Source organism: Leptopilina heterotoma, unplaced genomic scaffold (assembly GCF_015476425.1).
Source record: "Leptopilina heterotoma isolate Lh14 unplaced genomic scaffold, ASM1547642v1 Lhet_351, whole genome shotgun sequence".
Taxonomy (NCBI): Eukaryota; Metazoa; Arthropoda; class Insecta; order Hymenoptera; family Figitidae; genus Leptopilina; species Leptopilina heterotoma.
The window spans coordinates 473,078-496,340 of NW_025111033.1; the positions used below are offsets into that span (position 1 = coordinate 473,078).

Consider the following 23,263-nt stretch of genomic DNA (forward strand, 5'->3'; position numbering starts at 1 on the left):
ATTTAAAGGGACTTTCTAGTGTAGAATTGGTAAAAAAGACACTTTTTTAAAATCTTATTGTAAAAAATGTATTATAGTTATTGCAAAAATTCCTTTTGGATATTGTTACATATTACAAGGAGAGAATTAAAAAAAAAATTTGAGTATTTTTAGTTCATTTTTGCAACTGTAGGTGATGTCTTCTAAAAGATACATATATTTTATGCGGAGAGACAGTTTCCGGGCAATTTCTTTTACATAAATTAAAAATTCAAACGGGATTCAGCTTCAAATACTATTTTTTAATGTTTTGCAATTTCTCTCAAAAAATCGAGAAAATGCTGAGTTTTTTCAGTAAATTTACCCCCATAGAAAATAACAGAAGGTAAAAATATGAAATTTTAGTGGTTTATTGTTGAGTAGTTTTTTAGATAAAGAGTCGAATAGTTTTTCGTTTTTTAAAATCGGTTTAGTAAATTTCGAAAAAAGTATTTTCCCCTTTTCAAAAATGTGTTTTCGAGAAAAACTCGTTTAAAGTTTTTGTAACGTTTTGCAGTGAATCCAGACAGTAATTTTATGATACTATTCCTTTTCATCTCGTATAGGAACATTTTAAAGCAAAAAAAGAAAAATCGATTTTTATGAAATTCTTAACCAAATTTTGATTTAATTGAACTTATATTTGGGAGAATACTGTTAAATAAACTGAAATTTAAAATTCCGGAATTCCCATTTTGACTAATTTTTGTTTTCACAAATGGTCATTTGTAAGAATTGTCATAACGACGAAATGGTCATTGTTTGAAATAAACCTTTTCATCTCGAAATGGAAATGAAGAATGCACAAACTCAGTCCGCCATGACAGTCGGTCATATTCGGAAAATGACCGACCGGAAATAATAATTATTATTATTGAGACAAAATTATTCGAGATGAAATGGTCTATTGCAAATTTTAGACAAATATAAACATTCGACCTTAAAGGCCTAAGCACAACTGCTTCGCGAACGTCATTCGCGAATGCAAAACATGATTCAGAAAAGGACAGAAATATATTGATATCTTTTTCCATCTCATTCTTCACGTTCGCGAACCTATTTTGCGTTTTCCTGAACTTTTGTAAATTCGATTTAATTAAGTTCGAACTTTTAAAAATTCGATGAAATAAACATTCGAACTTTTAACAATTCGACAAGAAAGTCATTCTAACTTTTAAAATTATAACAAATGGTTATCATAACCTTGTCGACGTAAAAATCTTAACCTTGTCAAAGCGCCAAAGCGACGCGTTAAAGTATGTGAGTGAACGAGATAGTGATATGAGGTTGTTTCTTTCACTCTCATTTACTTACGCTTTAACGCGGACGCTTTGACGTTTTTACGCTACAATGGGACTCTCAAGTCAATTCATTCGTCATAGTAAAAAAGACAAGCTTTGGATTAAAAGAATAAAAATAAAAAAACATATCGTGTCCGAAGCGGACTCCGAAAATTAAATAAACTTTTAATTTAACATGTTTTTATGATAATTAATAGTATATTTTGCAACGAGAGTGGAGAACAACGGCTGAAAAACGCATTTTATTAGTTTTCAAAACTAATTATAAAATTTTTATCCACTTATTATTGCAACTGAACATATTAATATAATTAATTTTTCAACATTTTAATTTTTACTAATAAAGTAAGTTAGTTAATTAATAAGTTAGTAAATTAGTAATTAAGTTAGTAAATTAATTAGTTAGTTAATAAGTTAGTTAATAAGTTAGTTAGAAACTTAGTCAATTAGTTAATAAGTTAGTAGCTAAGATAGTAAATTAGTTAGTAAGTTAGTAGCTAAGTTAGTAAATTAATTAGTTACTTAGTAAGTTAGTTAGTAAATTAGTTAGTAAGTTAGTAGCTAAGTTAGTAAATTAATTAGTTCCCTCACAGCACGGGATATCCCGCGAATATCCCATTTCCATCCCGTGATATCCCTAGGATATCTCAGGGAGATCCCATGAGATATCTCACGGGACGGAAATTTGGATATCCCAAGGACATCCACTGGATATCCCTGGGATATCCACGGGATGTGCAAAGTTTTCTTTCGTGGGTCATCCCGTGTGGGATATCCCGCGTTGGATATGTTAGCGCATGCGCAGGAAACGAAATGCAATCGTTCCAAGTGTCAAAGAGTGTGTGTCAAAGAGCTGTGAAATTATATTTAACGCATTTAAATTAGAAAAAGTTTGTTTAAATATTTGTTGCATTAAATTAACGAAAGTGGAAAATAAATATATTTATAAATTCAGCTTGAAGTGTACGATTTTTTAGTTACTTTTTTGGTAGATGATATATTAAATTATTCAAATATTTATTCTAACTACATTCTAAACAAATACTGCATGAATTACTAGATTAATTACTGAAAATCCAGTATATTTTTTCCTTCAAACAAGAAGAAATAAAATTCTATATGTATGTACTCATATAATCTTACACGCGCAGCCGTCGACCTACCCAGCTGTTGAGTGTCATGGCGACCATGGCGTCGCGTCATTAGATCAGAAGCGTGTGTTTTGCAGTGTGTGATTATAAGTGTTGCTGTTTAATATGTTTAACTTTCACATTTTTTTAGTTTCTTGTAAATATCTTTAACCAATAAATATTTATCAGTAATAGACAAAATGAATTGACCAAAATTAGTTTAAACCCACACACAATAAATGTTTAGCGTTAAAAAGACATTTTATTGAATTCAACTAATGTTTATTAAATCACAAAAAAATAACTTTGATATATTAGTCAAATAATCTTTTATTTTTAAAATAATTTTTTTCTCATTCTGGTTATAATTTAATAATGGTTTTTCAACTCTTTAAAGCTCTAATTATTTTTCAACATATTACTATATTTCTCACGTGCCATATCCCGTGTGGAGAATATTTGGATATCCCGCGCGAGTCTCCCATGGGATGGAAATTTGGATATCTCTGAGATGTCACAAATATCCCTGGGATATCCCAATATCCCGCGAGATATCTCTAGGATATCCCTGGGATATCTTTTTGCTGAGAGGGTTACTTAGTAAGTTAGTTAGTAAATTAGTAATTAAGTTAGTAAATTAATTAGTTAGTAAGTTAGTTAGTAAGTTAGTAAGTTAGTTAGTAACTAAGTTAGTAAATTAGTAACTAATTTATTAAATTAGTTAGTTTGCTAGTTAGTAACTATGTTATTTTGTTAATTAGTTAGCTACTAAGTTAGTCAGTAAGTTAGTTAGTAACTAAATTATTAAGATAGTTAAACTATGTTAGTAAGTTAGTTAGTAACTAGTATTGTATAAAGCCCTAAGCACAACTACTTCGCGAACGCAAAGCACACTGAGAGAAAAGAAGAGGTACACTGCTGTTCATTTGGAGGTTGTGTATTGCAATTCAAATGAACAGCAGTGTACCTTCTTTTCTCTCAGTGCAGTTGTGCTTAGGCCTTTAGTAACTGTGTTTTCAATAAAATAACCAAAACCAATAAAATAACAATACAATAATTAGTATTTATTATCTAATTTTATGTATGTTTGACCTTTCAATTTAGTCAAATAGATAAAAAGTTGTGAGTTTTTGAATTTCACGGTACATGCGGAAGGGTTGAGAATTCAACTCTTTGCAACTAAAAAGGGGTGGTGGTAAAAAAGCTAGACAGTTCACAAAAAATGCCTCATATGTGAATAGTAGTAAGAATTTTCAATAAAAATACTTAAGAAAGAAGGTTTAAAATTAAAATTTGCTTTAATTTCAAATTATTTTTAAATATTGAAAAGGAATATATAAGGTTTAGTTACGTAAAAATTAAAAATTGCAATTTCTCATTATTATTAATTAGTATCGCCAAACCAATGAATGAATTATCAAATTAAACAATAAATATTATGTACATACTATAGGAGATAATTAGAAAAATTAGATTTTTTGTGAGTATGACGACGTTCTAAATTCACGTTTTCATTGAAAATGAACCTTTAACGCTTTCCGTTTGAAAACGTCATTGTTGTTGTAAACTCATTGTGGTTAGACCTTTAGTCGAGTTGAATCCAGGCATTTTGAACTGGCCTTTAACCACAAAAAGTTAACCTATCTATAGTAAGTGAAAACCTTGAGATATTGAATTGAATTGTTGTTTGTTGACATTTAGAATAGCCGGTATTTCCAAAATCATTTAATTGACAAAACTTTTTTGCATTTTACTTCATTGATTAATATTTTTCCAGACTGTATTCGAATTATTCACTGCGTCCAAATATTAATCTATAAATGGAAAGAAGAATACCTTAATTTGCACTATTTAATGAGGAGTTTCGCCTTAATAAAATTTCTACTGTTACTAAAATAAAGTGCAACCTATTGACAAGTGGAAAATATTTTATATTTTACAATATTATCAATAAAAATGACGGAAATATCTTCAGCAGAAAAAGTATGTATTCTTTATTATTATAATTACCTAATATAGAAAAAAATCATTGTCACAGAATGTTTTATTCTTAGTTTTCTAAATGTAAAAATGAAAAAATCAATTGATAAAAAAGACTGCGTAAATCAATGTTTTCATGAAGAACTCATGTCTCACAATTTACTGCAAGTTTGCTGCAAGATTGTTATGTAAGATTATGAAATCTTTATGATATTTTAAGGAAAAACTTATTTTTAAATTTTCCTTAATCAATTAGTTATTTCACTTGCAACTATTTATACTACGATGTTGCCAACATTCTAAAAACATAGTCTATTGAATCAATCATTAACGCCAGAGTTGATTATATTCAAATTGTAGGCGAATAATAAAAAGAATATGAATTTACAATAATCAACAAAATGAATTAAATAATAGAGTTAAAATTATCGATCACCTCGAGTCAGGTTGAGAAAAAATATAACGATTTTTATATCTTTTTATGTTTTAACGGGCGCAACCGTCCTCATCAGAAAGTAAAATTTTATTATTATAAATAAATAAATAATTACTTTAAAGAATACATTTTACACATGAGTAAGTAATTAAAAAAAATTTTTTTACCAGTAAAAATTTATAACGATGATAAAAACAAAATACTGAACATTTAAAAGTTTGTAAATCTTTAAACGTTCTGATCAACGCGAATTGATACTTGACACTAATAAAATATAAAAATAAATTATAAAGTTTGTCAGTGATAAACATTTTAAATGTTGACCATTTGAATAAAAGACTTGTAAATATATAACTCTCCAACATGAGGTTCATTATTTACATTAATTTTTTATGTATTGGAGCGATTCCATGTCAAGTGATCAAGGTGGACAAAAATTTTTCTTCATCTTGCCTAAACTTGGGGCTTTTGTAGTACTAGTGGATAGTGATTTTTGGTAAAAATAATTTTTTATCTAGTCCAATATTTTCCTAGGGGGAGGGGGTGAAAGTTTTGGTGTTTTCGGTACAATATGCTTATTTTGATAATTTTTTATTCTTAAACAATTAAAAAGAAAGCTTAAATTATCAACTTTAATGCCTAGAATGGAAAGATGATTGACAATCACGGGGAATCTATTTTCATTAAGAGAGATATTTCGAAGATCGTACTACCGAAACAAATTCATTTTACGTAGACAAAATATTTGTTTTGTGAACTATTATTTGTGTTGTCTTTAAAGACAGAAGACCCCATTCCGCATTGAGGCATTTTCTAGAATAGATTAAAACATTTAAAATACTGCACCAAACATTGATAATTTTTCTGATGATACTTATTTTTTATATTGTTGCATATTTATTCTATAAATTTTAATTCTTTATTTTAGGAGAAATACACGAAGCATTTAAAGAGGCAAATGGATGGTTGGCGAGAAATTATTATACCTATAAATTCTATTTTACTGTGGGAACGTTCTTGGCATCCAGGATTTCTTTTTGGACTATCCTCAATTATATTTTTGTAAGCCATGAGATAGTTACTAATTATTATTAATATTATTTAATAAAAAATTACGTGATCCTACAACAAGATAGCTATAAAATATTTACTTTTTCACTTAATTAATTAAGAAAGAAGTTTATGTTCACTTTAAACAAAATAGAAAGCATTTATTTAAGTCTAGTAGAGATGAGAAAATTGTTTTTTTTTCTATAGTGTTTTATATAAAAAAAACAGTATATCAAAGGATTTGCCAAAAACAAATTTTTTGTTATTATTATAAACAATTAAAGTTTTTAGACACTTTTTTTTAAAAATTAATTAAAAAGAAACTTGTTACCCGATTTTAATAATCCAAGAGGCATTCTTTTTTATTTGAGTCAAAGTTTTGAATAACATTTTTTTCGTAAAAAGATATTGAAATTTAATAAATAAACAAACTATTCATTTATAACAAATTAGCAAAAAACCATGTTTGCAATCGAATTTTAAAATTAAAAAAATAGTACTTATTCTTTGATTACCACTGAGTAATATTCCGTTGATAAAAAAAATGGCACGGCTTGGACAACTGACTTATTTAAACATTGTTTATCCCGAGTAGGACGGGATTTGCATGTAACGTCACGCGCAGCGGTCCTTTGACGCGGGAATATAAAAGAATATCAGAGGATAGGAATATCAAAAAACCTATTAAAATAATGTTTAATTGTTTCTTATGGATGAAAAAACTATAACAATTTATTTAATTGTTTAAACAATTAATATTGTTGTTATTTTTTCATAAACAGTAGTTAGGGCTAGAAATTTCTAGTCTTTTCTCAATTGCTCAATTTTTCAATGAGTAAAACATCTACTAATGACAAAAAATTAATTAATTAAACATTGTTTAAACAATTAATTGTTGTTATTTTTTCATAAACTTTACTTAGGGTTAGAAATTTCGTTTTTTTCAATCGTGCAATTTTTTATGAAGAAAAATCTACTGATGATAAAAAATAAAAAATTATTTATGCATAATATAAAAAAAAACTAGTAATTTCTAACCCTATTTGCAGTTTATGAAAAAAACAACAATAATTAATTGTTTAAACAATTTAATAAATAAGTAAAGTTTATGAAAAAATATTAATTAATTGTTTAAACAATGTTTAATTAATTAATTTTTTATCATAACTAACTAAAAAAAAAAAACCTAACTAACTACTGTTTTTTTTTTTTTTTTTTTTTCCCTAACTACTGTTTATGAAAAAATAACAACAATATTAATTGTTTAAACAATTTAATAAATTGTTATAGTTTTTTTTGTCCATAAGAAACCTTTAAACATTATTTTAATAGGTTTTTTTTTATTTATTTATTTTTATTTATTTTTTTATTTTAAAATTCGATTGCGAACATGGTTTTATGCTAATTTGTTATAAATAAATAATTTGTTTGTTTATTAAATTTCAATATTTTTTTTACGAAAAAAATTTTATTTAAAACTTTGACTCAAATAAAAAATTATGCCTCTTGGATCATTAAAATCGGTTAACAAGTTTCTTTTTAATTAATTTAAAAAAAAAGTATCTAAAATCTTTAATTGTTTATAATAATAACAAAAAATTTTTTTTTGGCATATCCTTTGATATACTGTTTTTTTTATGTAAAACACTATAGAAAAACAACATTTTGGCGAAAATTTGAAATAAATATAACTTTTTAACTTGATAATATAAATAGTAAATAATAAAGTTATTAAATAGGGAACAGTAGAGAAGCAAAAGTAACCACTGAGTGAAGAATCACTCATTAACTATATAACTATAATAATCTTTGTATTTCATTCTTTCATTTTTTTCTGTTTTTATATGCTTTTTATAACAGATTTCGTTTGACTGATCTAAATTATGGAAATTTTTTTGTTTTTTATTTATAAAAAATATTAGAAAATTGTTAAAAAATTATAATTAAGAAATAAGAAATATACCCATTTTATGCATAATTTTTATTTCTCAATAACAATATTTTTTACAATCTCATTCTTTTCTTTGGGGAAAAAATATTACGTGTTCCCGTTTCTTAATATTTTTGAAGAAAATTCTCAATTTTCATAAGGAAATAATCTGCATCATTTCTATTTTTTAATTACAATTTCTTTAATAAAATTCAAAATTTTTTTTATAATAAAGGAAAAAATGTTTATAAATTCTATTTGTTAATTATAAATTTTCATTGAAAATGAAATAGAAACTTTTAAAATGTTTAGAAAATAAAGGAAAAGATTTTGCAAAAAAAAAATGGTTTTTTTAAAAAAAATTTTTTTTTGTAAATTTTTAAAATTTTCTGTTACATTTATTTACGAATTTCTTTAATTGTAAAATTATTCGAAAACATCAATAAATTCTTTTTTACATAAATATTTAATTATAATTATTTTCCACAGGAATTAAGATTTTTAAAAAATTTCAAATTAAAACCTTTATGAAATTCGAAAACTTATAAGAAAATTATTATGAAACGTGAAAATATCGATCACTCCTAGTCTTCGACTCAGAGTGATTGCTATCTTCATGTTTTGCAATAATTTAAATTTCCATAAAATTTAAAAAAAATTTATTTATATTATTTACAAAAATTTTAATAAAAACCTTTGAAAGAATTTAATTATTTTCATAAATAATAAAATTTTTCATAAGATTTCAATTAATTTTAATACAATTTTAAATAAATTCCTCGAAAAATGTCATTATTTTCCAAAATTTTCTGCAAGAATTCAATTACATTTCACAAATGAAATTCTTTTCTGAAATTCAAATACCTATTTTCAATATTTAAAAATTTAAAAAAAAAATTCAATTATTAAAAATAAAATTTAATAAAATTTCACACACAAATTTAATTTTTTTCATAATTAAATAATAACATATTTTACAGGATTTCAATTACTCAAAACAATGTAATTTAAAATAAAATTCAATTAAACTTTTTCAAGAAAAATTAATTCTACAGAATTGTAAATTAAAAGTATAAAAAATTCAAATTTTTAAAGATTTTAATTTGAAACCTTTTCAATATTCAATTATTTCTAAAAATTCATCCTATAATGCTTCTAATATTCAATTAATTTTTAAAATTTTAACTGAAATTCATTTTTAAATCAATTTTTATTAGAAAAATCTACGAGAATTCAATTATTTAAATACGAAAGTAAATAATTTATTGAATAATTGAATGTTTCTTAAAATTTAATTCTTATAACGAATTTTATCAACTAATTTTTAAATAATTGAATTCTTTTGACGAATTTTAATCAAATTTTTAAGAATAATTACATTTTTCGAGGAATCTGATAACAATTGTATTAAAAATAATTGAAATTGTCAATGAGTTTTATTATGTATAAGGGCAATTCCACGTGCGATTTAAGTCGACCTCTTAAAATCGACCAAAAATATTTTTTTTCTATTTTGTATCGAAAAAAACAGATACGTATTTTTTTACTTTTGTTTAATTGTCCAAATTTTCGGGTTATGAATTTTTGGACTTTTAATAATTGTAGACCTATATTCAGTAGCTTATAAGTCCGAAAATATTGAGTTAAGGAAAAAGTTGTCAAAGAATGAAAGTTTTAGTTTGCTTTCGACTTTTAAGAAATGTAAACAAAAAATTTTTTTTAAAAATTTTTTATTTAAAAATTTTTTTTTTATAAACAAATTATTTTTTTAAACTTTGGGCCAAATTTTTTTTTATTTTTTTAAAATTTATTTATACTTTATAGTATGGAGAAGATTTTCCAAATAGTCCCGAAATGGGCCTGATGTGTTAAATGAGTTTTAAAACATTTTCAAAAATCACCTGCAAGCATCACAGTAAGATTTTTTTACAATTAACTTTTTAAAACTACCTACAGCGTAGATCCTTTAATTTAAAACAAAGAACACTCAAAAAGATTAAAAATTATACGCTGTAGACAGTTTTAAAAAGTTAATTGTAAAAAAATCCCACTGTGATGCTTGCAAGTGATTTTTGAAAATGTTTTAAAACTCATTTAACACATTAGGCCCATTTCTGGACTTTTTGGAAAGTCTTCTCTATATTATAAGGTATAAATAAATTTAAAAAAAAAAAAAAAAATCCGGCCTAAAGTTAGAAAAAATATTAATTTGTTTATAAAAAAAAATTTTTTTCAATAAAAATTTAAAAAAAAAATTTTTTGTTTACATTTCTTAAAAGTCGAAAGAAAACTGAAACTTTCATTCTTTGACAACTTTTTCCTAAACTCAATATTTTTGGACTTATAAGCTACTGAATATAGGTCTAAAATTAAAAGTCCAAAATTTCTAAAATTCATAACTCGAAAGTTTGGACAATTAAACAAAAATAAAAAATACGTATCTGGTTTTTTTCGATACAGAATAAAAAAAAATATTTTTGGCCGATTTTAAGAAGTCGACTTAAATCTCACCCATAAAAATAAATGAATTCCTAAAAAAATTTTATTTTTTATGAAAATAATTAAATTATTGCGAAGAAATTTATAAAAAGTTTGTAAATAGTTGAATTCCTGTAAATTTTTTATTATTGATGTAAAAAATTAAATGCTTGCATAGAATGTTATGAAATTTTTTTTTAAATAATAAAGTTCTCTTGGAAAAGTTTATTAAAATAGTAAATATGGAAAATGATTGAATTAAGGAAAATTTGTGAAAATAATTGAAATTAGAACAAGAATTTTATTGATATTTTTTTAAATAATTGAACTTATTGGAGAAAAATTTTGTTATATATAAAGATAATAATTGGGATTTTGACGATTATTTTTTTGAAATTTTGAACATATTTGAATTTTGTCAGAAGAATTTTATTACATTTGAAAATAATTGAATTTCTGCAATTATTTGCAATTTCTCCAAAGTTGAATTTTTTAAAATGGTTTGAACTAATATTCTCCTATAAATCCATTTTTTAAATAATTTTAAATACATATGGGGCATTCCACGCCAAATCGGAAATTATTTTGCTTTTGCATCTCAAATTTTTTTTAAAACATTTTTTTTCTTTTAGTACTCTTTGAAATGAGTTACCTAGATTTTTTTCAAATTTTTTCATAAAGCGGTTCAGGAGATACAGATTTTTGAAAAATGACATCTTTTACGTACATTTTTTTAAATGCTTATAACTCGGTCAAAAATTGATCAAATTAGACGTATTTAAAATGAAAAGTTTTGTTTTTAGTAAAAATATTTTTAAAAAATTTAAAAATAATTTACGATAAGATTTTAAAATTTTTAAAATAAAATTTCATTTTTAACAATGTATGTATCGATCAATTTTTTTCAAAATTTTTTGTAAGAAACTAGCACTTCTTTAACAATTTTTAAGCCTTGTCCGGTCGAGGGCAAACGATGGGATCTATTTATTTAAAAAATTTTAATTTTTATATACACAGTGAAAACGGTAGGCCTAACTTGTCATTTGAACAAATCACAATTTTACACAGAAAGAAGGTTAATTTGGAGAGACTCAGTCTGAAAACACATTTGCTGTGAAAAATTTGTGTGATTTTGTCAAATGACAAGTTACTCATTTGGCCACCACTGCGTATATAAAAATTAAAAATTTCAAAATAAATAGATCCCATCGTTTGCCCACGATCGGATAAGGCTTAAAAATTGTTAATTTAGTGATAGTTTCTTACAAAAAATTTTGAAAAAAATTGATCGATACATACATTGTTAAAAATGAAATATTATTTTAAAAATTTTAAAATCTTATCGTAAATTATTTAAAAAATTTTCATAAATATTTTTATTAAAAACTACGCGTGAAAACAAAACTTTTCATTATAAAAACGTCCAATTTGATCAATTTTTGACCGAGTTATAAGCATTTAAAAAAAATGTACGTAAAAAACGTCATTTTTAAAAAATCTGTATCTCCTGAACCGCTTTATGAAAAAATTTGCAAAAAATCAAGGTAGCTCATTTCAAAGAGTACTAAAAGAAAAAAATGTTTTAAAAAAAATTTGAGATGCAAAAGCAAAATAATTTCCGATTTGGCGTGGAATGCCCCATATATTGAATATTTTATTTATTTTATTTTTAATATATACACGGGCAATGCCCTGTATTACAATGTTGAAAGAAATACTTAAACTACAAAAAAAGGAAATAAAAAAAAAGAAAAAAGAATATTATTTGAATTATTAAAATTTTTTCAAAAATCTAAGCCATTAAAATTTATATTTGAATTTATTCAAAATTGAAATTTTATAAAATTTCAAATTAAAACCGTTTGAAGTCAATTTATTTTTGAAAATTGTAAACGTGACTTTTTTGAAATTGAATTGATTTTGAAATATTTAAGTAAAATTATTAATTAAATAATTTCAAAGTAATTATTTTATGATAGTTCTTTAAGAATTAAGTTATTTAAAAATAAACTATTGTCAGAAATAGAAAAATTTGAAGGTTTTGTACTAAAATTCGTAGGAATTTTATAGTTTATCAACCAAACAAAAAAAAAAACACAAAAATTCAGAATTTTCTTACGAATTTAAAAAATTTAATTTTTTGTCAGTGCTTTTAATAAAAATCTCTGATTTTTCCCTGAATTCCCTGTCTCAGAATACATGATTATTATAGTTATAATATTATTAAAACTGTATTCCAATTCATATTTTATTTTTGTGAAAAAAAATTTGAATTAAATATTTTTAAATTCCATTCTTTTTAAATTTGCTAATTTTATTTAAAAAAGTGAGTAAGAATTTAGCCTTGCGAATTGTTGCTAGTTTAGTAATAAGTTAGATATGGAAAATAATATTTTGTTTTACATGCAGGTCAATATGGATTCTAGAACCTGCAGTACTTACATTGATATCAATTAGCTTACTTATGGGAGCCCTTATTGACTATATCGTATTTACCATATCGCCGTCATTTTTTTCTACAAATAGTTGGACTGGACAAAAGGAAAGAAAATTGGATGAGATTTGTCAAAATTTATCTGTCACTATTTTAGGACTGCAAAGCACTTGGAAATCTCTCCTTCAGATGCGAAACAACCGTCCTAATTTTGTAAGATTTTTATATATTGTAAAAAATTGTATGCTTTTTATCCTATAGGAAGGTTGCTTTTTAAAGTTCGGTTTGAGTATTAGTAGCTACTGTTAATAAAAGTTTAAAGTTTACAAAAGAATTAGCTTTAACTACCACTACATTTCAAATTAACTTGCTTATTTATTCTAAGTAGTATTTTATAAGCAGAAAGCATAAATGTTTTTATTATTCTAAATAATTTATATCGAAGCAAATATGTTATAATTCTTTGTTTTTCATTTAGTATTATGGATCATTAATAACAATTTTATTGTTCATCTCATGGATCGGAAACACAATAAATAATCTGCTTCTCTTCTACATAATAGGTAATGTATTGTTATATTTTATTTCTATTTTATTTATTATACTTTATACTATAGAAAGATCTTTTATATTTTTTTGCAATTAACGGTTATATTATGAAATAAAAAAGAAGTATCATATTTTTTTGTTTTTTCAGTAACAATCCTACTTTTATCTCCTGGTTTAAAGCATGAGCATCGAGCACAATCTGTGATTAAGTCAATTTATAATCAAGTACTTCATCGCAAAACGTCTTAAACTAAATCCTCTTATTAATTCTGTTTAACTATAAGAGAACACAGTGTTAAGAAAATTACAAGAACAAAAACGAGATATTGGTAAAAGTAATTTATAACATGTATTACTGTATGTAAATATGTTTTGAAAAAAGAATCCACTTATAATGTTAAAAGTGAGTCATTTTTGTGGTAAACTTCGGCTGAAATTACTTATTTTACTTTAAAGCTTATTTATATAAATTTATTTTTAAATTAAAAAGTCAAATCAAAATCTAAAGTAGTTAGCTTAAAGTAAATCTATTCAAAAAATTATAAAAACCACGATAGACATAGGGTCTTTCAAAATTGTCTGAAATTAAAAACCAAAGTGTTATACCGCTAGTAAAAATAATTTTTACAAACTGTATATGTGAGTAGACATAGCTTATAAATGTAAGCGTGAAAATATTTAAACTAAAAGTTTTGAAAAATAAAATTTTTCTTCCAAAATTTGGTTATCTTTTCTTTATTTTAAAACACTTTAAATTTACACTTTACTTTAGTCACCCTCTCTTAAAAAATAGAGTTCGAATGTCTCAAAATAACAAATCTTAATTTGTTAATAAAACCACTTAATCGGAATTGAATATTTTAACTAATTAATACGTTAAAACTCCTCTATACCCCCTTCACAGGCTTCCGGAAGAACAAAATAGTTGATTCGCAAAGTTATTAAAATATGATACACCTCCACAAAAAGTATCATGTACTTTTGACCGAAATACCCTTCAGTCATGTACTTTGGTGCCTTGTAACCGATTCTGAAGTCCGTTTTGCTTCATCAGGTCAAGATTTTTTCCAAAACTCAAAATATATGTCAAACATTTGGAAGTATAAGAATTTTTTAGAAATTGATGGACTTTTATAAAACTTGATATATATTGATTTTCGGGGTCGCTCATTACTAATTTGATGTATGATTTAAAAAAATTTTAATAGCGAATCCAATGAGAGATTTTAAACACTCAAAATGGTAGATCACAAACATATTTTTTTAAAAATGTTAGAATTTGAAAAAATTTAATAACAGTGTGTTTTTGAATTCCTGAGTGTGAATCCAAAGTCAGGTTATTAAATTTTTAAATATCACATACATGATATTATGTATAATACAAGCTTCTATTTGTTAACTTACATAAAACTAAAAGTCAAAGTGAATGATGACGTTTTGGATGGGCCACAAATTCAAAGAATAGGGTATTTGATTTATTTATTTATACACTCATCATTTTTCTTAATACCAGCGTTACATGTTCCCCAGTGAAAATTTTTCTTACAAATAATACCTTAAAACTATATACTAATATTAACTATATACTTAATATATATGATGCTTCTGCAGAACGACTTTAACCCTTTAAGGACCAAATGTACAAAAATTTTATCCGAACTTTGGGAGCAATTTTTAGTATGAAAACGGATTGCTAAAAATTTTGCAATAGACATTTCTTAAAGCTCAGGAACCGCTCTTTCGAATGCTGCAATAACAAATATTGAAAATTTATAAATAAACAAATTACATACAGTTATTTAAAAAAAACACAATTTTTGAAAGATTTTTTTTGAAAATCAAATTTTTTTTATTATTTATGGCGAAGGAATACGTCTCAAAGGTAAAAATATCGCGTCAAAAATGTCTAACCTAAAATGTTGTAAAATAAAAATTAGAAAAAAACAAAATGGCGGATCAAAAATGGCGTTCAAAGTTGACTTTTTAATAAATAATATACAGCAAGTGCACATTTTTTTAAAAACCTCACAGATTCGCTTGAAACTGGTTACTCGGGGGTTTTTGGGGTCGCTGATTACAAATATGATAATAGTTTTTAAAAGTTCAAAATGGCGAATCCAATATGGCGGACACTTTTTTCAAAATTTCATCGGATTCGCTTGAAACTGGTTACTCGGGGGTTTTTAAGGTCGCTGATTACGAATATGATAATAGTTTTCAAAAATTCAAAATGTCGAATCCAATATGGCGGTCACTTTTCAAAACTTCATCAGATTCGCTTGAAAATAATTACTCGGGGGTTCTTGTGATCTCTAATTACGAATATGATAGTAGTTTTCAAAAAATAAAAATTTCGGAGCATATACATTAATTTTTGTAATGTTTTACAGTAGTAACTTCAGAATTGCGTTAACTTTATTTTGTTGTAAAATATTTCAATTTTTATTAATTAATTATTTAATAATTCGAAAAAGGCGTCATTTTTTCGTTTTAGATATTGAAAGTACACATCTTAAGCTTTTTTTTGGTACAAGAAAAAGAAAAAAAGGGTCCTTCTTAAAAGAAAAATCAAAAAAAAAATTTATACCAAAAAAATATAGGTATATATTACTTGGTGGTTAATTAGTCATACATATTACTAACTACTGTGAAAATATTAGCCCGATCCAACAACTTGCAATTTTGACTTTGGTACACTCGATAAAATTTGCCCCTTAAACATAATTAATCTTTAATTATGAGGCTTCAAAGACAGACAAAACTCGATAATAACAAAGAACAGTTACTATTAGTAATATTATTATTAAGTTTAATATTACTATATTTTACACAAATTATTTGAAAGCAAAAAAGGGTTTAAATTTTTATGATTTCTAACCTGCATAATGTACATGCTCCGAGATTTAATTTTTTAAAATCTACTATCATATTCAAAATCAGAGACCCCAAGAACCCCTCCTAATCAGTTTCAAGTGAATCCGATGAACTTTTAGAAAAAGTATCCGCCATTTTGAATTAGCTATTTTGAATTTTTGAAAACTACTATCATATTCGTAATTAGAGACCCCAAGAACCCCCGAGTAACCAGTTTCAAGCAAATCCGATGAAATTTTGAAAAAATGTCCGCCATATTGTATTCGCCATTTTGAATTTTTAAAAACTATTATCATATTCGTCATCAGCGACCCCAAAAACCCCCGAGTAACCAGTTTTAAGCAAATCCGATAAAGTTTTGAAAAATGTCCGCCATATTGGATTCGCCATTTTGAATTTTTGAAAACTATTATCATATTCGTAATCAGCGACCTTAAAAACCCCCGAGTAACCAGTTTCAAGCGAATCCGATGAAATTTTGAAAAAAGTGTCCGCCATATTGGATTCGCCATTTTGAATTTTGAAAAACTATTATCATATTTGTAATCAGCGACCCCAAAAACTCCCGAGTAACCAGTTTCAAGCGAATCTGTGAGGTTTTTAAAAAAATGTGCACTTGCTGTATATTATTTATTAAAAAGTCAACTTTGAACGCCATTTTTGATCCGCCATTTTGTTTTTTTCTAATTTTTATTTTACAACATTTTAGGTTAGACATTTTTGACGCGATATTTTTACCTTTGAGACGTATTCCTTCGCCATAAATAATAAAAAAAATTTGATTTTCAAAAAAAATCTTTCAAAAATTGTGTTTTTTTTAAATAACTGTATGTAATTTGTTTATTTATAAATTTTCAATATTTGTTATTGCAGCATTCGAAAGAGCGGTTCCTGTGCTTTAAGAGATGTCTATTGAAAAATTTTTAGCAATCCGTTTTCATAATAAAAATTGCTCCCAAAGTTCGAATAAAATTTTTGTACAATTGGTTCTTAAAGGGTTAAATTAAGAATCTTCTTTCTCATTTGTTTAGAAAACCCGTCTAATTGGTTTTTTATCACAGGAGAAGGAAACTGTACACAACCTCCTCTGTGTACAACCAGTTTACCGACAACTGTGTTGTTGAAGCCAGAATTTAATAAAGTGGAATAATAATGTTATTATTATAGTTGTATTTATTTATACAGACTTTTTATACAAAAGATAGAACTTGTGAACAAAGAACGAGTACGATAACGAGCAAAGACGCAGTGTAATAGAAGCCGGAAACCGGAAATATAGACCTTCACACATTAGTCCAAAAAATTATGTATGTGTCTCTTTATAATTTAAAAATTAAGCTTGCACATAATAATAAAAACAATCAAAAAACAACACTCTCCCTTAAGCTTAAATTTATAGTCCAAAACAAATTCACAAATTAACGTTCACTTTTTGTAGTCCAAACTCCGCAACACGTCTTCTGTGATTACTCGTTGACAATCCCTTTGTACACGGAAAAAAAAAGTTCACGAATCTCTCGTGAACTAGTATATCACTTTTGGATGGGACACAAAATTTCAAAATTTTCATTCACTTTTGATTAGAAATGGCGAACGTCAACGAAAAACTGAAACAAAGTTAATGAATTTTTGATGAACTGTTAAGGAAGAGTAGTTCGTCAAAAGTAGAGGTACAAGTTCACGAAAAAATCGTGAACTCGCGAGTGTCAGTAGTATGCGCAGTTCGTAATGCGCATCAAATATGGCTGATCAAGCATTCATCATTCAGTCGGTGTCATCGGTGTTTACATTCGGGAAAATTCTTTGATGAAAGTTATTATTTAGAATCAGTGTTTTTTATTACTTAGTGAATATTTTTGTTTGCTAATTTCCTTTGTGAAACAAATAATTCATAAAATGAATTAAAAGTTACGATAAGGGACTTTTTCTACTTTGCACGGTCCTGAGTTTTACAGCAGACAAAGCTAATCGTTTCGTTTGTCGAAGGACAGTATGGAAGTTTTAGTTACTCCAAATATGTATATAGACACGAGTCACGAATATATATATATAAATCGTGGGTGTGAGAAGGTATATGAGGAAACACAGGCGTAATTATATATGAACTCCAAGTTGTATAATATAACTGATCCAAACTTTATATTCTTATATTTTTATACAATATTATCACAGAATTTATATTATTCTATACACACCATACCTCTCTCTACCGGGTCGGAGAGCATTCTTCTTCTTCTAACCTAACCTCGGGGTTGAGCGAAGGAGATCTCCCCCAGACTACAGGTACGTGTCATGAGGGGGCAACTCCCCACACACTCCCCCCCGAGTGACAACGAGATTCTTGCGAGTAGGGAACGATTATTTTCAATTGTGGAGTGCAATTATGTTCTTTCTTTTTCTTTTTCTTTAAAATATTTTATTTCACTTTATTATTATTTTTTTTTTTTTAAACAAAATGAAACAAAAAATTTTTTTTTTTTAATTGAAATTATTATTCTGACTCGAGTGTTATCAAGATTATTGTTAATATTAACATTGTTCTTATTTTTTTTAAAATCAACATTTATGCTTATTGCGAATTATCTTTTTACACTAAGTAACATTTTTTAATTTACATTTGCACTTCTTCGAAGTATTACAGGAATGTGTTTAGTGCGTTTCGTATTTTGTTGAGATGTACTTTTCGATTTACTCGTGCTACTCGTTTCACTGTTCCTTGTTCGCCCACTCGCAGTGCTTGTTTTGTCGAATCTAACGCTTTTCCCTAGTCGTTCGTCCGTTTGTATTTTAATTTGTTTAGTTATAGTCTGATTGAAAGGGATTGCGTTATTTTCGTCATTTACCGTTTCGGGATTTTCTGTTACACGCGTTACATAATTTTCGATATCGTAAATGGGTTGGCCAAAATATTTGTGGCTCATTTTGTTGGATGTCTTTACAATTTCTCTCATATTTGGGTTTTTATTATTTACAGAATTATTTGTTGTCAAATTTTCGTATGGAACGAAGTGAGCGGGTTTTACATTCTCGATAGATACATTTTTCGATTTTCCGTTTATGTCGATTTCGTAAACGCGTTCTGATGTTCTCTTGACTATTCTGTGAGGGCCGGTGTACGGGCATTGGAGGGATCTTTTATTGGGAGGAGCTTTCAGGAAAACGTGAGTGCAATTATTAAGTTCTTTGTGAACAAACACTTTCCTGCTGTCATGGTGCTCCACCGGCACCGCGCGAACCCGGTGCATGTGGCGACGAAATTCCGAGAGAAAATATTGAGGGTCGGTCGATCCGTCTTCGGGAGTGATTAATTCGCCTGGAACACGCAGTGTTGTCCCAAATAGGTATTCTGCCGGAGATGCTCCATTGTTCGAAATATGAATCCGCATGCCCAAAAGAACTGTAGATAGTACGTAAAGCCATTCACTGCCCGAGTGGCACATTATCGCCGCCTTCAAGGTGCGGTGTGATCTTTCCACCAGCCCGTTTGATGCTGGATGATAGGACGTGGTACGAGTTCTATTGCAACCGATGACACGTCTCAGTTCTGAAAATAGTCGAGCTTCGAATTGCGCGCCCTGATCTGTGGTCACAGTAACGGGGCTTCCGTATCGTGAGATCCATTGGTCCACGAATGCCCTGCATACCGTTTGCGCACTTATGTTTTTTAGGGGTACTGCCTCCGGCCATCTTGAAAACCTGTCGATTAATGTCAAACAGTAGCGATATCCTTCACAATCGGGTAACGGCCCTATGATGTCCATATGTACATGATTAAAGCGTGCGGAAGGCAAATCGAATTTTCCCGGGTTAGTGTGTATATGTCTGCCCGTTTTGGACCGCTGGCATTGAATGCACCCTCTGCACCACATTTTAATGTCCTTGTTTATAGACGGCCATATAAATTTGGATTTGATTAATCGTAATGTTGCTCTGGAACTTGAATGGGCTGGTCCGTGAAACAATTGGAAAATACGTTGTCTAAGTGTTTTCGGGGCGAATGGACGGATTTGTTCTTCGAGTGTATCGCACCAAATTTCGATGTTCGCGTCACCCAGATTTATTTTACGGAGTTTGAGAGATGAACCACTCGAGTTATGAATGTATTTCAGTTCTTCGTCATTTATTTGTTCCTTTGCGAGTTCTTCGAAAGATATGGCAGTTGGTAAATTTATCGAGTCAACACGAGATAATGCATCAGCCACTACGTTTTCTTCCCCTGATATGTGCTGAATTTTCTTGACATACTGAGATATAAAACCAATTTGCCTTTGTTGTCGCTTTAATAATTTATCAGTTTTTTGTGATAGTGCGAAAATCAGGGGTTTGTGGTCAGTGACCAATGTGACGTCGAGAAACTCCATCATGTATTTAAAATGTTTTATAGCTTCATACATCGCTGTCAATTCGCGATCGTATGCGCTATAACGTTGTTGAGTGGGAGAGAATTTCCGTGAGAAGAATCCCAGGGGCTTCCAGTGGCCGTTTATTCGCTGCTCAAGTGCTGCCCCCATACCAGTATCCGATGCATCGGTAATTAATCGTGTTTCAGCGCTGGCGCAGGGATGGGCAAGGGTTATCACATCGGTCATGTCGTTTTTTATTTTTTCAAATGCTTCAGATTCGGGGTTCCACACAATTTTTCTCTTGTCATTTTTTCGTACGTCCCGCAGGTGTTCGTGAAGTGGCGCCTGAATTTGTGCAGCGTGAGGCAAACTACTTCTATAAAAATTCACCATGCCCAGCCATCGTCTAAGGTCATTTTTTGTGTCAGGTTTAGGCCAATTCATGATTGATTTTAATTTGTCCGGAGTTGGTTTACATCCTTCGTTGTTAATTGCAAAACCAAGGAATTCGAGTTCTGTTTGCCCAAATTGGCACTTAGCGGGGTTTAATCTTAAGCCAAATTCTTTTAATTTTTTGAAAACCTCCCGAAGATGTTGTTCATGGTTTTCCTGTGACTCAGATGCGATTAAGATGTCGTCTATATAGGCGAACGCAAATGGTAGGTCGCCTAGAGCTTGATATATGTACCTTTGGAATGTTTGACCGGCATTACGGAGTCCAAAGGTCATTACCGTAAATTCGTACAGTCCAAAGGGGGTGATTACTGCTGTTTTCGGGATGTCCTCAGGTGCTATTGGTATCTGATGGTACGCTTTGAAAAGATCCAATTTAGAGAAAATATTTTTTCCATGGAGATTTGAGGTGAAATCCTGGAGATAGGGCACTGGAAATTTGTCGGGTTCCGTAACGGAATTAATACGCCGATAATCGCCGCATATCCTCCAGGATCCATCCTTTTTAAGTTTCAACAGTATAGGAGATGCCCATGCAGCGCTGGAAGGTCTACATATACCCGATTGAGTCATGTCCCGAAATTGCTCTTTGGTCGCCTTTAATTTTTCTGGGTCCAACCGGCGGGCACGTTGGGCAATTGGAGGTCCGTTGGTGATTATGCGGTGTTCAGTTTTGCACTTTTTTGGGTCGATGGATTGTTGTAGGCTGACTATTTCAGGAAATTCTTTCAAAATTTTCGCGTATTTTAATGTTTGATCGATTGTACTGACGTTGCAGATACCCACATGTTTAATTGTTCCGTTTACAGAAAGATTTGTAATAGAATCTATCAATTGTCGTCCTCGCAGGTCCACGTATAAACCGAAGTGTTCCAGCAAGTCCGCTCAGCAAGTCGAATTTTTTTTGTACCATAAGTTGCTATCTTCGTGTTGTTAGCAGCGAATAATGTTAAGTCTGAGGGGTGAAGGTCATTTTTTCCTACGAAGGGGATTATAGACACATCGGACCCAGTGTCGACTAGAAATGTTAAACGCGTTAATTTGTCTGTTATATGAAGACGCTTGAAGCCCTTACTGCCACCGACTACGTCGACTCGGTGGGGCGATATTAGTTTCCCGAATTTTGTCTTTCATCCCACTTACACGGTTGAACACATTTATTTGGTTGGCATTTTTCTTGAAACTTCCAATGATACCAACAGATGTCGCTTGGTTGTTTGGAGTGAGAACGATTACGTTGTTTATTATATCGCGAGGATGACCGGGAACGATTACGGAAATTACCGCGGTTCGTTGCTTACCGCGAAGTTTGAAAGTAGCCCGTTTTTGATTTGAGTGTATATATTTTCTGGTGGAGGTTCTTTTAATACTACACATCGAACGCATGTTAATATGTCAGAGTCCACCGCTGCAATTAATACATCGGCCTTATCTGCTTCAGCAGTTATTTTATTACGCGTAAATAATCTTTCCACCTGGTTAAACCAGAGGTGTGGGTCATTTTTATTAAATGGAGGTAGATGTGTGACTGATGATGTTGTGTTGTTAGTACCCGTCGGCATGATCGAAATGGGGGGAATGGTAAGGTTTTTGTGAATTTAAATTTATATTGTTTAACGAAGTTTCTTCGAATTGAATTAAATCGTCAGTATCAACTAAATTGGATGTCAGTATTGGGTTGACTGAATTAGCTAGTTTGTCTATGATGCTTACTTTCGGGGGTGTGCGGGGTATTTTAGCTGATTTTATTGTTTGGTCACCGAATCTTGATTCGAAATTACTGTTGTCCGCGGAAGAGGTGTTTTTTTTACGACGAAGGGTGTCCCAATTGAGTTGATTTTGATTCTTGTTCTTTTCTTTCTTTAGCTTTTTCTCCACCGCGAGTAACTACCATTACTTAGTTAAATATCACTTGAATGGGTGATCGCGGGGGGCCGGGGGAACACCAGACAGCAGAATTCAAATTACGTTACAATTATTCAGTTAACGTTACGTTTAATTTTTTAATTAAATCGAAAAATATATTTGACTATAGAACTTTTTATCTTTTCAAAATTAAAAGAAACTGAATAAAAAGAAGAAATCGTTCGTCAATCTCAATTGTCTCCTCAATGCTTACTCACAGAAAAAGTCAAGATTTCGAAAATCATAATCTGTTACGTTTGTGGTATGATAATAATTAAACACTGCGAGTGTCGCTGTCATTTGTTACCTAGATTAATTTTTAAACACACATAAAATTTCATACAAACAATCCTCAAATTTGTTACGGAATAAAAAGCAAAAA

At 28.6% G+C, this 23,263-nt stretch overlaps 1 protein-coding gene across 3 annotated transcripts; it reads left to right on the forward strand.

Annotated features, from left to right (window-relative positions):
* Positions 1-3,988: 3,988 nt before the first annotated feature.
* On the forward strand, positions 3,989-14,025 carry LOC122505281 (ADP-ribosylation factor-like protein 6-interacting protein 1). 3 transcript variants are annotated; one of them, XM_043616791.1, is made up of 6 exons: positions 3,989-4,098; positions 4,227-4,432; positions 5,794-5,927; positions 12,733-12,970; positions 13,236-13,320; positions 13,455-14,025. In XM_043616791.1, the coding sequence occupies exons 2-6, from the start codon at positions 4,406-4,408 to the stop codon at positions 13,553-13,555; spliced, it is 585 nt and encodes a 194-aa protein (XP_043472726.1). In that variant the 5' UTR covers positions 3,989-4,098; positions 4,227-4,405; the 3' UTR covers positions 13,556-14,025. The 3 variants fall into 3 exon arrangements, with proteins under 3 accessions (XP_043472726.1, XP_043472725.1, XP_043472723.1); XM_043616790.1 differs by having other exon boundaries at positions 4,064-4,158; XM_043616788.1 differs by lacking the exon at positions 3,989-4,098 and having other exon boundaries at positions 4,110-4,432.
* The last annotated feature ends 9,238 nt before the right edge of the window (positions 14,026-23,263 follow it).